Here is a 17,105-nt window from a genome sequence, read left to right on the forward strand (position 1 = left end):
ACAAAGCCCTGGCTGGGATGATTTAGTTGGGGATTGGTCCTGCTTTGAGCAGGGGGTTGGACTAGATGACCTCCTGAGGTCCCTTCCAACCCTGATATTCTATGATTCTATGAGGCTGCTTATCCGTTAGCTCTGCTGGTAGAGGCTGGGATTCATAACCCTGGGATGACTTCCCACTGGTGACCCATGGTAGCAGTTGTTACGCGAGTATCTCCCCAGGGTGGAGTAGCTGGAAAGAAAAGGTGCGCACCTCTTCAGCTGAGAGTCCACTGAGTGACCAGACCTCCCAGGGTTTCCAGCAGACTGACGCACGTTGCTACCTTGGGTCAGGGGATGTGTTACTTTGCAATCTTCCTGCACCATGTGACCTCATTGCAAAAAGGAACGTTCTCTATGTTCGGCTCCAATGGTAAAAGCTGCCGTCTCCACGTTCTAACGTTCAGCCATATGGCATCTCAACCGTCACCGCGAGTGACCCCTGATGGCTTACCCACTAGCCTGGGTGCGTCTCTTTCCAAGAAAGTCTGGTTACTCACCAGACTTTGACTGAGTCATGGCCTTCTTTGAAAACATATTTTTAGTTTGGCTTAGTCTGAAACTTTAGAGAAAAGAGGATCCAAAGACGAGTCTTTTCTTCTGCTTCCTGGCCCTACTCACTTTTAGGGCAATTTTTTTTAATCATCAGCCTTTTAAGACAGGACATGAAACACAACTTCTTTTTTCAGTGTCAACTGGTTTTTCACCATAGTCAGCCCAGGAACAAACAGGATTCATGTTTAATACTAAGGGTTTTTATATGATCATGAAGTAGTGACATGAATATTTATTCACTCTGACTAATGATTAAAGAGGCCATTCTGGTGTAGATCTTGATTGATCTTGCACATTTATTTCACTGAATCATTGGATCATGAACTGTATTAGTCAATGACCTGTCAGACCTTTCTGAAGAATAAAACACAGTGCAAATATTTAAAAAATCCTCCATTTAAATATGGCATGTAACAGAATTTTCCTAACTTATGCATAGGTACGAAGGGCTGGATCATGCAGTGCAATGTGATGACTATCGTCAGACTCATGGAAGAAATACTGGATGCAATTTGCAAAACCTGAGGCAGGCAGAATATACTGATTTCAATGTCTGTGTTAATGGTTCTTCAGAGTCCACGTGGCTGAGACCCTCCTACTTCACATTCCATCTTCAGAATCTAGGTAATGATGACAATGGGCCTATCTATTTTTGCAGGCTTCGTGGGGAAAGATGCCGGTTCTTAAATGGTCTAGTAGACCCTGGGATGGTTCAGTAGCTGTCTTGGGGCCAGGTTTCAGTGGTTTGTCAGTGTGATGGTAATTAACTGTTGGAACTGTTTACCAAAGGATGTGGTACAGTCTCCATTATTTGCCATCTTTAAATCAAGCCTGGCTGACTTGGTAAAAGAGCTTCTCCAGTTCAACCTCAAATTACTGAGCTAGGTGCAGGATTCACAGGGGGAGGTTCCCTGCCCTGGGCTTTACAGGAGGCCCGAGGGTTGCCAGGTGTCCAGTTTTCAACTGAAGACCCAGTCGAAAAGGGACCCTTCTCAGCCGGATGAAGATGAGCCAGTGAGTGAGGGTGGGGGAGAGTGAACGACACAAGGAGGCGGGGGGATGGAGTGGGTGGGGACTTGGGGAAGGGCCAGGGCAAGGGTGTTCGGTTTTGTTCAGTCAAAAAGTTGGCAACCCTAGAAAACTTTCACAGCTATGAGCAGAAAGCAATGAAGCTTTGCTGCTCTACACCAGCTGAGGATCTGGCTCTTATGGGCTGGTGGGGTAGTTTTATGATCTTGGCTGGGCAGCTGTAATGACTGGGTAATTTAGGTGTTGAACTGAAGTCTTCAGACTTTGCAGTAACTATTGTGTGTGTTAAAGGTGCTTATAGCGTGGGGAAAGTGCTGGGCCCATTTTCAGAAAATCAACTAAAGGCTCGCTTACATGAAGCCAGTTTGTTCTGGTCCAACCTAAGGGCCAAATTCAATGTCTCAGTAAACAGAGGCAACTGAGGGTGTCTAAACTGGTTTAACAGTCGCATTGAGGATGCTGGAAGTAGGTGTAAGTCACCTGAACTTATCCTCTCCCCCAGACCTCTGGATTTGGCCCTAAAAGTGATAACCAGTCTACAAAGGTGTTTCCTAGTGCCATCCTGATGGCCATATTAAGGGAGAATTTTGTCAATCGTCGTGGAAAGAAACAGAATGTTGCAGATGCTGGGAGAAAGTGGGGACTTCCAGCTACATGGGTGGGGGGTTCCTGCTCATAGGACAGGTGTTTCCCCCTCTTTCACCTAGCAACTGTGTCCCTGGCTGGCCCTTCAGACGATCGTCACTCTGAGTATGATGGGGCAGTACTGGTGAGAGCAAAGACTCCGTTCTGTATTGCACAGATAGTGCCTGATGTGGCCTATCACGGACTGTGAGTGATGTAATAAGAATGGCCGCTGGAACAGAAACAGCTGCTCTGTGTCTTAATACAACTCGTGATAGTTCAGAAAAGAGCAGCGGCCTTCCAGCTTTTTATTAAAACCAAGAGGGATACAACTGGACGCAGTATGACAGTTACTGTTAGATTTCTTGGCTAAAAACCATAAGTGAGTTTCGAAGGAGCCGCCCCCTCGGCGGACTGAAAACTGGAGCGTGGCATGGACAGCTAATAGAATGGAGTACAAATGTGCTCCACTGCCCCTTCATAGGGCCTCATGGCCTGGAAATCGCACCAATCTAAGCTCCCTTACTCTCACATAAATATGTTGGTCCAAGGCTTCCTGTGTGACTTTAGGCAAGGCACTTTAATATTAGAACTAGGCAGAAGTTTTTCTCCAAAACATTTTTGTGCCAAAAGATGCGGATTCAGGCTGACAGAAACATTTTGCAAATTTGTGTTGAATTCGCCAAATTCCTTTTGTTTGGCGGTAGGAAAAGTCTGAAAAAAATCTGAAAAAATCTAAACCTTCTTTTCAACACTTTCAGAATGAAACCAGTTTGATTTTTCAATTTGAAATGACTTTTTGTTTTGAAATTTTCTTAAATTTCTTAAATTAAAATTGTGTAAAAAGTCTTGAGAACAAAAAGAAACATTTTAACCCAAAACAAATTTTGCTCTTTGGTTTGCTGAAATTGTTTGTTTCAAGTTGACCTGAATTTGTTTTTTTTAACGGGCGGCGAACTGGAAAATCAGTTCCTCTCTCTCTGCGCTCTACTCACTAGCTCTGTAGCCCTGTTTGCCCGACACAGGGCTGTCGTGAGGGTGAAGTCATCAAAGCGCAGGAGATGATCGGGGTCGGAGTGGTGGGGGAGACGTGCCGGAATACAGGTTGTGTAACAGAGAAGGGGGCTGTAGTGGGTTTTGTAAACCATTTTACACCTCACCTATGCGATTTGCTCCTTTTAGCTATCATCCTATGGGAGGGCAATTTAGAATGTTTCTACCTAGGAAGTTGGCGCGTGACTGGGATTGATTTACCTCCTCAGTATTAACAACACTTCTGACGGATAGGCTGCAGGGCCTGGGAACGGCCGTCATGACTCCAGACATTTTTCATTTGAAAGTCTTTTTCGGATGAAAACCAGCCTTTTTAAAATGGAAAATTAATGGTGAAAGCTCTTTCGTTCTATCCATCTTTTCCATCCTGAGACCGGCTCTACTTACCGGGGGTCTCTTCCATCTCTAATGGTGGTGACTGCATGCAATTGCTTTATTTTTAGAGGGCACGAATACGCTTGCTGCTGCTCTGCAATATGTAACTTCATGCGACAAAGCTGGTTTGACAGAAGGATCTCTTAAGTCCTGGAACATTTACCACTGAAGCCAAAGCTCTGGGTATTATGGACTGGATTATGCCATAGGTTTTTAAGCAGACTACTCTCACAAATGCACAGCCATTGATTTTAATGTGAAATTCCACTTAAAAATCTCTCTGGCACAGTCTGGGTCCATGATAGACCCTTACTTAAGAAGGGAGCAATAATTAACAATTCCTATAGTAGAAGAACACGGGACCACGCTGTCCCTTCCCCCCAGGAGGCAGGAAATGCTGTGACTTCTCACAGCATTTGTACACAAGAGATGTACACAAGAGAAGGCAAAGCCTCTGGCAGAGGGTGGATGTCCCCTTGGTGTGTGGACATCTCCACGCCCAGGTTCACAACAGCAAGCTAACTCAAACCCAGGTGCAGTTAGTGGCAAGATGGAGATTTGCAACAAGCTTTTGAGCAGTGACAGATGATGTGCTGATGCCGACAGGGCAAATTTCTTGCAATACCCTGGACAAACCTTACTGAATTAAATGTATGTATCATTGTGGGCCAGGCATTGTACAGAATTCCATAGGGAGGGGACCACACCCCGCAGGATTAAGAACAGTGGAGGGTGATTAGGCAAATTCACTTGGGTTGTAATATCATCCAAGCAGTACCACCACCTGGAGAGAGGCTCCCATGGACTGGTTCAGACTCGATTCTCCAGGGACCAACAGACAAAGAAAGGACTTAGGTTAAATAGCCTGACTCCTGTCCTTCGTTCTGATCCTGCAAATGGACAGGTTCCAATCTTCGCTGGGAAGAGTTGGAAGGTCTCGGCCCCATCTGTGTTCTTGTTCTGAGCCTGGTTAACTGCAGGGAAACCTCCCAGGGGTGGAGTTGAAGGGCTGCTCACCAGCCAGACCCCTTGTTGGCGTTGACATCTGGCACCTGTAGGTTCTTTTATTGTTTTTTCTGTAATGCTTTTATTTTAGGAATATGTGCTTGCTTAGAAAGAGCTGGGTGGTAATTTAACCCTGGCAGTTCCACTGCTCCTTGTCTCTGAGGAGGAAAGTAAAGCAGTCCTGATGTTGCTGGGGAATTCACAGTGTAGGCAGGGAGCTTGGCAGCCTGAAAATACCCTGGTCAGGAGGGAGAGAGACACATGTCTCCACCCAAGAGAGCTGGAAACCTAAATACGGGTGCCCGGGCTGGACCACGGAGGGGAATACAGGTCCAGTTGCCCTGAGTTGTGCCGCTGACCAATGCCATTTCAACTACAATAACATCTCAAAATACTTGCCAGGCATGAAAGAGCTTTAAGTGCCAAACCCCATGTTTCAGAGGAAGAATCTAATTCACACCGACATTCAGAACTAAGTAGAATGGCCCACGTCTGTCTTCAGCGCAGCCCACATCCACAGTGGACAGTGGACAGTGAGTACCGTCTCCGGGGAAGCCGCCGAAGTTCAACTAATGCTGAGAGTAACAACGGTTCCCCAGTAGAAGGTCTGATCTTGTGTCTCTCTCCTTTTCAGTCAAACCTTCTCCGCCTGAGAAGCTGTCGCTTTCCATTTCTGCCTCTGAGGAAGTTCACGTGGAGTGGAGCCCTCCTGCGGGGGGTACCCCCCCACACTGCCTGGACTACGAGGTGCAGCTGACAGAACGGGACGGTGATGATCCCTGGGCGGTATGCAACGCACGGGGTTGTTGATAACCAGCTTTCTTACAAAGGGCTCTCGTTTATGATGAGCAAGAAGATTGCTCATCATGAAGCCTGTTCCATCTCCTTGCCATCAGGATGGGATGGGAGGGCTGGAAACTGAAGCAGGGAAGGAACAGCCCTAAACTGAATGGTGGGGAGGCTCATTAGCTGCCAGCAGTTTGTAGAAGTCCGTGAGGAGTGAGGGTTTATGGGTGCATTGGGGCAAAGTTTGACCCGCTGAAAAGAGACACTGGGCTGGAGCCTGCTCCAGACGTACGATGGTGTAACAGAGGGCAGGATCTGACCTTTACAGATGGAATATAAGGTTACATATAAAAAGATCCAATCTTGTGCCTTCTGGATCGGACTGTAAGATCTGCGAGGGGCAGAGAGACGTGGCTGCCAGATTCTCCACTGTGCATGCGCATGGAGGTAAAAGCATGTCATTCCTTCCCCTGGCTGAGCTTAGTGCCCCAGGGCCCTGGCTGTCCCATAGCTTCACCTCGACTGACTAGCCCCTACGCCAGTACTCAAATGGATGGGAGGCGGAGGGAACAGGCTGTCATGCCCGGCTCCCCCCCCTTCAGCGGGTGAAGGGGGAAGAGTTGCCTGCACCACACTCTTCTCAGTTCTTGAATGGGTGCAGGGATGCTATGGCAAGCGACCTCCCTGCTTGGTGCCTGACTGGGAAGCAGAGAACAGAGATAGTTATGCCAGACCCCACTTCTTATTGCCAGATCTTGGAGAGAGAAGGGAACAAAGGCTTTAAAAAGGGAACAGACGTGTTTTGGGGAGAAGTATATTCTCACTTCTAGGGGGGACTGTACCATCAGATGTTCATTGCTTTCTGGGTGAAGCCTGGTTTTATAGCTATGGCCTCTAATTAGGATATAGGAGATCTGGGTTCGAATCTAGTGTTTCCCCAGACGTCATGTGTTACCACAAGCAAGTCGCTTTATCTCTCTGGGACTCAGTTTCCCATTTGTAAAATGGGGATAACAGTACTTCCTTTCTCCCAGCTCCTTTGGCCTGTCTGTAGAGACTGGAGTCTCTTCAGGGCATGGCGCTGGCAGAAAGGGGCCCTGGCTTCTTCTGAGGCCCCAGGAGATACTTGAACAACTTTCCAATTCAAACATCCAAAATATTAATTGTGTCAATTCCGCAGCCTGCACTCGGCAAAGCTTTCCGTGGAATCCATGGGAGTTTTGCCTGAGCAAGGACTTCAGGATTTGGCCCAATGCAAGTGTAATTTTAACTTCTTCAAAGAAGCGGTGCCAAACACAATCTAACGCTGATGTGCAGTGCCTTTCCTTGTGCCTGGTCAGTTACAATTTGGGCTCCAAAATTGCTAGAATGAATTCCTGTAATGCTACATTTACTGGCAAATTATAATACACCAGTTAGTGAACTTTATGAAGGGCTCCACAAATTAGCAAGAATAAACTGTGGCCATAGATCACATGCAAGTACAATTTGTTTAGGCGGTTGGTTGGTTTGTTCGTTTTACTCCGGCTGGGTTTGTCGAAAGCCATCACTAAATGCATTTCAAATAAACAAAGTGGGGGGGATTTAATCGGCCTCCGAAGAAGCTCTCCCGTTGGCACTGTCTAGACCGGGGGTTAAGTCGGTGCAACGGCGTAGCTGGGGGCGTGGAACGACATAGTTATACTGATGTCAGTTTCTAGTGTAGATACCTGGTCTAAATCCTGTAGCACGTAACCAACCAACCTTCTTTATTCTGCATGTTCTCTTGTTTCTCAGTCTGTGTCAACTCAAGTGGAAACTGCCTTTACCTTCTCCCAGTCCAATCGAAGCCATGTCGCATGTGTCCGTGTACGAGGGAAAACAAATGTGTTCTGTGCTGACAAGGGCTTTTGGAGTGAATGGACGCGCGAGTGCTTCTACGGTAGGAGACAGCGAAAGAAACGAGTGCGGCGTGGGCCACCATTATCGGTCTGTCTTATCACAGAATCATAGAATATCAGGGTTGGAAGGGACCTCAGGAGGTCATCTAGTCCAACCCCAGTTCTCTTGAGACTGAGAACTGGAGATCTGGCCCACAGATAGTTTTGCTGCTTCAAAGCACGTTGCAGACATGGGCTATTTCACCTTCACCAAACACCTCCCCATTTTACAGACAGGAAACTGCCTCTTTCCTGTCATGCAGTGCTCTGCTGGCCGCAGAACTGAAACAGTTTTGCTGGACCGGGGCTAATTTTGCAGAGCTGACTACAGGGAGTCCGGCACCCCGGTATGCCATGCAGTCCAGTTCCATGAGAACACTTTCCAAGCCTCCATGGGGCAGGATTTGGGGACTAGGGACAGAGGACGTGCTGTGCTGTTTGATCTGCCACTATGTGGGTCTGTTGGCCATTGTTTGTTCTGAGTGCAGGACCATGCAGCCCCAGGAAGCAGTGGGCTGTGGAGAACCACATCCTGGGGGCAGGATTCCTTCCCTGCTCACCAGCTACTTGACCTTGGCGTGGATGGAGAGGATTTAGCTGACAGAGGGGGATTTCTGGTTGCTGAAATGGGACTGGTGATTTTGGGAGGAGAGAGGTCTAGGAGCAAAGGGGCAGCATGCGGATACAATCCTCTTCCCCTGACTTGCTACAAAGCAAGGATAGTATAGGCATCCCAACAGAAAATCACTTCCAAGGCTGGGTCACAGCCATGGCATTTCTGGATCTGGTCATCCCAGGACAGCACCAGACACAAGATTAGTGAGTAAACCCACTTATAAATGGAGTGACACACCACTTCTGGGAAGCAGCATCTGGGGAAATCTTGGTTTAATTAGCTATGACAGCAGCAGTATGAATGAATGCAGGGACAGTGGAACACTCCAACAGCAAGTACTACAGGGTACTGAGTCTTTGGCCTGGAGGGAATATCTGACTCTGAGCTCGGAGGCACTTTGTACTCACCGTGGGGTGCAGGAGCACACCCCATTCCCTGGAATATGTGTCATCCCACATGCTCAGACTGTCTCTGGCTGCACGCAGTCTGTGGTGAGAACTCAATGTGCAGGTGTTTCCCAGCCCATACGGTGTGACCCTCGGGGGTGGAGGTCGTAACAGGGAACCCCCTGCGTTGTGCCCACAGGGAGAGGGGAAGAAGTCAGCAAAATCTTATTGTTGCTAGGAACCTGCCCTACCTTCTGCTGCTGCCTCGTCACTTCTTTCCTCAGAAGCAGCCCAGGTGCAGCTCAGCCCAGCTGTCAGCTCTGGGGCCTGAGGCCACGGAGAGGCTGGAGACTTCACAGCCGCTGGGAGCAGAGTGCTGGGCAGGGGAGAAGGAAACAATCCTTCAACCAGCATCCCTCACCCAAACCACCCCCATCGTGTCTTCCTATGAACTAAATCCCAGCAGCCTTTCCCACCACGAAGGATTATGAGATGAGGAGGAAGGCATGATGGGTTTTTTGGGGTGTGGGGGGTCCACATGAATACAGTCAAACTGCACTGGGTTATCATAGGATGCAGGTGACCAATTGTATTGTTTCTGTGACCTGGCTACATGAGCGTCATGGTTACAGTGGGCCCGTCTGGACTGAATTTAAAATGTTTCATTATGTTAGCAGCTTTTTATAATTAGGACTCAAAACAACTAAGTGCCCTATACAGCACATATTTGGAGAGGGTTACTCTTCTGGGCAGGGCGCGGGCCAGAGAAATTTCTGTCTCCCCTCTGTCTGCCTGGGCTATTCAGGTTGTAAATGTTTTGTGGGAGGCGCTTCCTTTCCTTGGCGATTGGAAACATTAAAACAAGAATTGTGAAAACGTTAATTCCCTTTGGAAATACACATTATCACCCCCAATTCCACTACACCACTGTAAATCTAAAATAACACCCCAGACTCTCACCAGCATGAGTGAGATCATTGTGAAAGATGTTTCCCTTTTGACGTTAGTGGGTGATAAACATTTCAGTTCAGCAAAGAGTGGCAATAGTGCACAAAATGCGGTCCACAGCAGGGCATCATGCGTCCAACCCTAAAATATTTGCAAGGATTAATGGATGTGTGCAGCATGTTAAATCTAATGATACACTAACACGTATGATGGGAAAACGGGATTTTGTCCTTGACTCCAGTCTCTTTGCAGCATAATGTAATTACTACAGAACGGAGAAATTCCTTGAATGCTTTGTGGTTTGTCTTCGCAGTGTCCAGAAAAGATGAAAAGCAGCTGTTCCTCCTCATTGCAGTAGTCTTAAGTTTTCTGACCATCGTGATAATATTTATATTAGCTGCACAGCGGAAGAAAAGGTAAGCGCTAAGGCAGCTCGTCGAGCTTTTTCAGATTGTACAGTTAGAAATGAACTGAACGGAGGCATAACTGATATAATGCCAGAATCTATCGCCATTGACAGTGACTTGGGAGCAGAACTTGAGCCTTAGGCTGGCCCTGAACAATCTTAGTTTCACATGCTAGCAATGACTATTACGTTTAATATGATATACAGTCACTGTTAAGCAACGCTGTTATTGTTCATAAATGTCTAGCTCTCTTTATCACACACATTTCAAAAGAAGAGTGACCGTTTTTGTGTCGGCTTCATGATCTAAAACGTGTTAGAAAGGCCTGGACAGGACTGGGCAGGTACATCTTCCTCCTAGCTGTCTAGGTCAAGTTAAGGTGATGTAAAGTTACACTTCTGATCAGAGTCTTCTGTTACCCCAGTGTAATTCTCAACTGTTTCCATCCGTTCCCATGAAGTTACTCCCAACTTACACCAGTGGAACGAATGCCAGCATCTCTGTCCAAAGCCACGGGGGCAGATCTTCACCCCCAGGGTAAATGTGTTCAGCCTGTATTGGAACTATGTCAGTTCACACTGAGGCACTGCCCTACACCTTTTATGCCATTATCTCTGTAACATGCATTGTTGGGTAGACATTTTCCCCTATTAATGATTGCACAGAGGAAAGCAGGTATGGTAAGTTAATTACCCACATCCTAGTTACTTAGTTAAATGTTCTTTGGGTCAGAAGTATCCCTTAGGATCTATGTCAGGCAAATTAACCATGAAAGCTATGTTTAGAATCACCCTTTCTCTATGACCACATAATCTCAAAGCGCGTGGATAGTCTCTTGTTTTACTGATGCAGGTGTCAATGGAGAGGAAGCGTTAGCTATAGAAAGATTGTCACTCTAATAATAGATCCATTATTTGGATGTCCTGGATTTTATGCATACCTACATGTTGATATTATTTTTTGTATTTGCCTTTTATATTTTGAAGAACAAATGGAGAGAAAAATATATCCCCTACATCTCTATATTTGGAATAATTCCTGAATAAAATGATTTCCAGAGATGCCCTGTGAGAAGTCAGTGGAACTTACTGCTGCATTATACACATGTTATTGATGTCCATAATAAAGACCCAGGTCAACTTCAGGTTCCTGGCATTCTTGGCAAATGACATCCTCCAGTGGGATGCTAACCCTGCAAATGGGCTTGTTGTGCAGCTTGTGTCCAGTGGATTGCCCTTAGCATGTCATCCCAAGAACAGACATGAAACCTGAACTTCTTACGAGTCTTTTCTGCTTCCCCCCACACACTTAGTATGCTTCTGTAGTCCAACAACACCAAGGTCAGAGAAGTTTATTGACTGATGCTGGAATAACTTTTTATAACATAACGGGGCAAAAAAGGAGGCAGTGGAGAATGTGATGAATAATATCGACAGGTCTGCAGTGTGCGTTTATGAGAAGGAGTGGAACCACTGTTAACATGATGGAAACTGAGTGGAAGATCAAGGTTATACCCACCAGCCTAGGAAAGGTTGCTAGATGCTATTGTCCGTATTCAGGTATATTTCCCTGCTGGCTCCCTCGCTACCTTCTTTCAGTCCACTGTTAATTTTTAAACAGTGAACGTTATTTAACTGCATTTATTTAATCATGTCATCTACCATGCCACAGTTATTTGTGAAAGTGGATTGGGGAGACCTTGAAACAGTTTTTTGCAGGGAATGGCTGTGCTTACAAATACAGTGGATGGCAGATGGATCATGGGAGGAACAAATCCTAAGGATACGCTGTGAAGTGCTGGAAGGGGACTTGGACACGGAAAATGCAGCTTTACAAAGCACCCAGAGGTTCCTAGATCTGAAAGACCCTTATGCAAAGGAATGCCCAGCAGATGAAATGTATGACCAGGTTTAAACGAAGCATGTGGAGTAAAAACTGCCCAGTGCTGATAATGGACAAATCACATTACACCAATACTCCTTGAGCTTGCTTTGCGCATATTTTCACTTTCTACAACTCTCTCAGTGAACATTATGGGAGGAGGGTTCAGAAGAAGAAGGAAACTTTCAGTGACTAGCTGATGCTTGGAAAGGTGAATTTCAAATCACCACAAACCTGAGTCCAACAGCTGCCTTCATCTGATCAGCAAATAGTAATGTCCTGTAGGCAAAGGGCTGAACCTGCAACCTCACTCATGGCATGGGAACTGTGTGCGGGATGGGGCTCAGAGAGGGAAGTGAAACTGGGGGACAAAAGATCTTTTGAGTATGGCGCATGCTTGCTTTGTAACTCCATGATTGGGCATTTGTAACTCCGCGATTACTAACGGAGAAGGGAGCAGTCCTGGACCTGACAATGCAGCACAGAAAAGATGAACCCAGGCCCAGGGCGCAGGACGGAATCAGAAAAAACTAAATGCTGGTCCTGAGCTGAGACTCTCGGCACCAACCCACCATGTCCCTTCATGCAGAAGTGTTTGGCTCATGGACGTTTCTCAAATACACTGGCAGAGGAAGCAATACACATGAATGCAGGCGGGAACGTTTGTTTAAAAGCTTACCGGCTCCTTCATTCTTTACTCTGGTTTTCACACGGCACACATGCAGTGCAGCATACTAGAAATGTGCGTGGGACTGCCTAATGGATGGGTGCATCCGTACACGGTTACTGCATGTCAGTCAGGTGTGTGTGCAGGCAAGGGTCCCGCATAGCCAATGACTTGCACATGCAATGTACGTGTAAATTAGGTGCAGAATTGCACATGCAAATGGGGACTGTTAAATTTTCAATAAGACATTTTGAGACCAACAAAAAACAACCAACTGCCACAACAAACAAATGTTGAGCCAGGACAACTTCCCCCTCCTTGTTTCAGGAGCATCCTGAAGGATCTTAACACAGATGATGCAGTGATTAGCTGATATACCACCTATTCTAAAGTAGCTGCAGCCCCCCCAGGACTCAGTGCCTCGTCAGTGTTCACCGTTAGGAGCATTGAAAGCCTCCCGTAAATCGAATGGCTGGCATGAAAGAACAGCTGATGTAGAGCATCTGCCTGCAGGGACTGCTGCAGAGAGGCAAAGAAGCAGGTCAGCCTGGCCAGGGATGACCCAAATTAAAATGTTTTGCGCGATGGAAAATGGCTAACACCAGCGAGAGGCTGTTGGCAAGCTGCCTGGTGCTCTGTGTGGCTGAAAGGAGGTCCATGACCGGTGGTGTCTCAGGGGACAGACTATTGTGGTTTGTGGTGTCAGCATGTAAGTATGTGGGCTGGGGCGATTAAAGAGACCCAGCGTACGTGGTTGGTAGCAGATTGCCTGCTGACTAGCCTGGGCTTCGGTGCAGGTGTCGTGTGTGCTCGTGATTCCCTCCTCCCCACACCCACTCTCATTTCAGCTGGCAATAAGCCATTACAAGCCGCTCTAGTGGCTGGTTTGGTTAACCCAAAATAGCCCCCACAGCTGCTGCTGTCTTAGTGCTCAGTCTTGTGAGTAATACCGCATGCTCAGATAGGGAAACAGGCCATATAGCTGTGGTTCTTGAGTGTGGCAACATGTTCTCCAGTCGTAACCCAGCTGTGTCAGTGTCTGGCCAGCATGTTTTACATAGTAATAAAACATATTCACGCTGACTCATCCGGTAACTTCGTGCTGGACACGAGGATTCTTCCGAGAACTAGTGAGTAAGGCACACACGGGATTATTTAAGTCTTAGGGAGGAAAAATGTAATCAAAGCATTTGGCAATGTTTATAGTGGGCGGGAGGAAAAGCTGGGAATTACCCCAGTCACAAGAATGTTGACATGACGTCCCAACACGGAAAGGTTGGAGAGGGAAGAAGAAATTAACCGAAAGCGCAGCTTGACTTCTGTGACAGTCGCAAAAGAAATTACACTAATTAAACTTAGCTGCGGTGCTGCCACCTCGGTTACCTCACTCAGGCAAGTGTTACTGCAAAGTTTATTTTTTTAAATGCTTATAAAACAGGCTAAGAAACTGTGTAACTGGGGTGAGGTGTGTTGGCTGCTTGGCCCAGTGGTCGAAGTAGCCTAACAAGACTCTGAGGCTCATTTCAAGTCCACCGCAACTGTCAGACTGGTAAATGCCAATGTTGTACCGGGGCCTGTTCATTTACCTTGGACCATATTTATTTCTGATACTTGTATTATTACTTTTTTACTCCTGTGCTGGCTTATTTCCTAAATTAATAAACTTTCTTGCCACAGAAATCAGTGGCCAAACGCCTCCAAACTTTTCTGTTATTCCAGTAGGGGGGAAAAAAGACCAGAATCAAAATAAGAATTTATTCCAAAAGCACAAGTTGTTTCTTTACCCTGCTGATTAAAATATATTATTTTCAGATGTGCACTTCTACACTGAGCACCTCACAAACTGTAACAAACCCAAAGAAGGGGGAAGTCCTGTACGGTGTAGTTCTGCAGTATCCAAATTCAGAGACACGCACCAACAATTATTAAAGAATTGAAAGGCCTGAGAGAAAAGAGAAGCTGGTGTAAATCAGCATAGTGCCCTTGGCTCTGATTTGATCTTCAGCAGGGGCCAATCTGGGCCACTAGACGTAACATTTGGAGGGGGCACAGACTCCAGCCGGGTAGGCCTTCTCCAGTGGGGTACAGGGAGAAAAACTGAGCATAGAAAACATCTCAGAGAGAACAAAAACCTACCCACGTATGCAACTGGGACCAACTGAAAGCACCATTGCTGGGAATGGAGGAAGCGCTGAGTCATAATCAACCAGAGCACTGGATTAAACCATGAGGCATTGCTGGGAGTGCCTTGCAAGGGGCCTTCCCAAGGTGCTCTAGAAGGGCTCTTCCCTCTTCGTTGTCTAGGCCGCTATGCTATAACAATGCTACCGGTTCAAGGCAGGCCTGCCAGCCAGCTGGCTTGGTGTGACATTTTGTTCCTGCTCCATGACTGGGGGCCAAAAGCTATAAACATATTTTGCTTTTATCCTGAACGCTCGCGCCATGACCCAGCGGCTGTGTGCACTGCAGTCCAGGATGAAGGGCACACTTGGTCACTTGTGTCCAAAAGGCTTACAGCTGGCTGTACAAAGAACAGGCTCATAACCTGGGCTTCTGATGACACTCAGCCCTGGGAGTAACACCCCGAACAAGTCTCAAGTGCACTGCCCCAGGAGCGCCCAGCAGGCCGAATTACTTACCAGTGATGGCCATTAACCCCCAGGCAGGGAGGGAGATGTGTGGTCTTGAACAGGGAGGAGACATGAATATACAGCTCTGGAGAAAACAGACGTGGTCAGCTGGGCGGGCTTGTGGGTCAGAGCGGGGATTAGCCTGTGGGGCAGAGTGCTGGGTATGAACTAGGGTGGCCAGTGTTCGACTGGAACGTCTGATTTAGAAAAGGAACCTGGTGGTGTTCGCTCAGCCACTGAGTGGTGGGGTGAAGCAGCAGCTGCTCTCCCCCCAGCCCCGTCCCAGCCTGCCGGGAACTGGCTGCTCCCAGACCAGGCTGCAAAGACGATACCAGCCTCACGGGGGGAGGAGGGAAACTGTCTGACCTCCCGCCCTGCTGTGCCTCGATTTCCCTAGCCTCTTGCTCCAGGGACCGACCCCACCAGCCTGATTTCCCCACTGTAGTCCCTTGCTTTGGGGGGGGGGGGTGGGGAAGGCTGACACCTCCCTCCCCCGGCTGTGCCCCAATTGGGCAGCCAGGCAGGCTCCACATCAGCTCCTCCCAGCCTGGCTCTGCAGGCAGCTGGTGAGTCCTGGGGGATGAGGGAGCGAGTGACAGGGGTGGAGTGGGAGATGGGGGGGTAGGGCCTAGGCGAAAGAGGCAGGGTGGGGGGAGTGGGCTTCCTGAGCGTGCATTCTCTGGCCCCAGTCATCCAGTCTTGTCCACTCTCCAGCCAGACAGTGGTTTGGCCTCATCGTAGGTCCCCCCACAGCCAGGCTCCTTCAGCTTCTGCCTGGTTCCCTTAGCTGAATTCCCAGGCCGCCCACCTCCCCCCGGCAGGCACACTGTGGGCAAAGCCAGCTGCTGCGGGCGCACACATCCCCCCTCCCTGGGCTGCCACGGTCTAGCATGGCACCATGCAAGCAGCCCCGCCGGAGGCGCACAGCCCTGTGTGCTTGGCCATGAATTGCTCTGCTGCCCAGGGTGGGGCTTTGCCCAGGAAACGCTGGGAAGCGGGGAAAGCCACCGTCCCAGGGGAGTCCAAAACCTGCGTTACCCTCATTTGAAAGAGCCATTCCGCTATGTTAGGGGTGGCCTAGCGCCTGGGTGGCACAATAATTCGGGCAACCCTGAGAGACTCATTCTGGAACTGTCCTAACCCATCTGGAAAGTGTTGATATTTCTACTAGGCACTTGTGCACCTAAGGGCCCCGGTAATAATAAAACCTATCCAGAATTAAATAATTGTTAGCTAGTAAACTGCCCACTGGTTTGGGTAGTCGGTAAATAGTGTTACTTGGCCCAGTTTTAATTTAGGGAAACTGAGTTGCAGCACAAGACGGGGCAGAGGTGGTCGCCCCGACTCACCAGGCCCTGTGACACGTGTGTGTGTGTGCGGGATGTCGGGGGTCCTTGGTAATGGTCTGTACCACTGAACAGCTTTAAGGTTCCTGAAGTGGCGGGCTGGCGGGGCATAGGGGCACCAACTTTGTAACAGTTAAAAACTGAATACTCCAGCAGGCGGGTTGGACCCTCCCCTGCCCCATTTCTGCCCCCATCCACTCCTCTTCTCCCCTCCCGCATCACTCACTTCTCCTGCGGGCGTCCGCCTGAGAGCTGCAGCTGCCCGATATGGGTAGGAGGCAGCCCTGGCTGAGTAGGGGCTGGCGCCGGTCATGATCCAGCAGCTCCCCTGCGTCCAGTAACTGGTCTGTGGGTGTCTGGTCAATAGATCTCACGGGATACTGTCAGGCACCGGGGCAGACCGTTCCAGCATGCTCTCCCCCACCACCGACACAAGGCCAGTGTCCGCCAGCCATTCAGGCTGAAGGGGGTCTAACTGCCAAACAATGGAGACATTTGCCACGCTGGCCGGGCAAAACAGTCCGATCCCAAAGTGAAATGTCACCTCTTAGGCCTTGTAATGAAAAGACATTGAACAATATGGGCCCGGGCTTGGGGGGTGGCTTTGAGACAGGGAAGTGTCTCAAGGGCAGGAAATGGAGTGGGGCTCACGCACCCTGTGGATGGCCAATGGCGTCCCCAGAGCTGCGGGCAGGCGACCGCCTCGGGTGCCAGGCTTGGGGGGCACCGAGCGGGGGGTGCTGGTTTCGTTGTCAGTGACAAAAGGGAAAATGGAATGTTTGAAGTCACATGGCTCAGGTGTTCCGTGGGCAGAGTCATTTTTCATTAACCTCCTAGACTGT

General features: G+C 48.5%; 1 protein-coding gene across 3 annotated transcripts in view; it reads left to right on the forward strand.

Annotated features, from left to right (window-relative positions):
• Positions 1 to 13,983, forward strand: part of IL13RA2 (interleukin 13 receptor subunit alpha 2) — a 31,279-nt gene extending 17,296 nt beyond the window's left edge. For 2 of the 3 annotated variants that reach the window (XM_048864029.2, XM_075132600.1), the window contains 5 exons: positions 1,031 to 1,215; positions 5,312 to 5,463; positions 7,240 to 7,384; positions 9,646 to 9,748; positions 10,726 to 13,983. In XM_048864029.2, coding sequence (XP_048719986.2) covers positions 1,031 to 1,215; positions 5,312 to 5,463; positions 7,240 to 7,384; positions 9,646 to 9,748; positions 10,726 to 10,774 — 634 coding nt within the window. In that variant the 3' untranslated portion in view covers positions 10,775 to 13,983. The remainder of the gene's footprint in view (positions 1 to 1,030; positions 1,216 to 5,311; positions 5,464 to 7,239; positions 7,385 to 9,645; positions 9,749 to 10,725) is intronic. The other variant, XM_075132601.1, reaches the window with a different exon arrangement.
• Positions 13,984 to 17,105: the final 3,122 nt, after the last annotated feature.

The sequence above is a fragment of the Caretta caretta genome, chromosome 9 (genome assembly GCF_965140235.1).
Source record: "Caretta caretta isolate rCarCar2 chromosome 9, rCarCar1.hap1, whole genome shotgun sequence".
Lineage (NCBI taxonomy): Eukaryota > Metazoa > Chordata > Testudines > Cheloniidae > Caretta > Caretta caretta.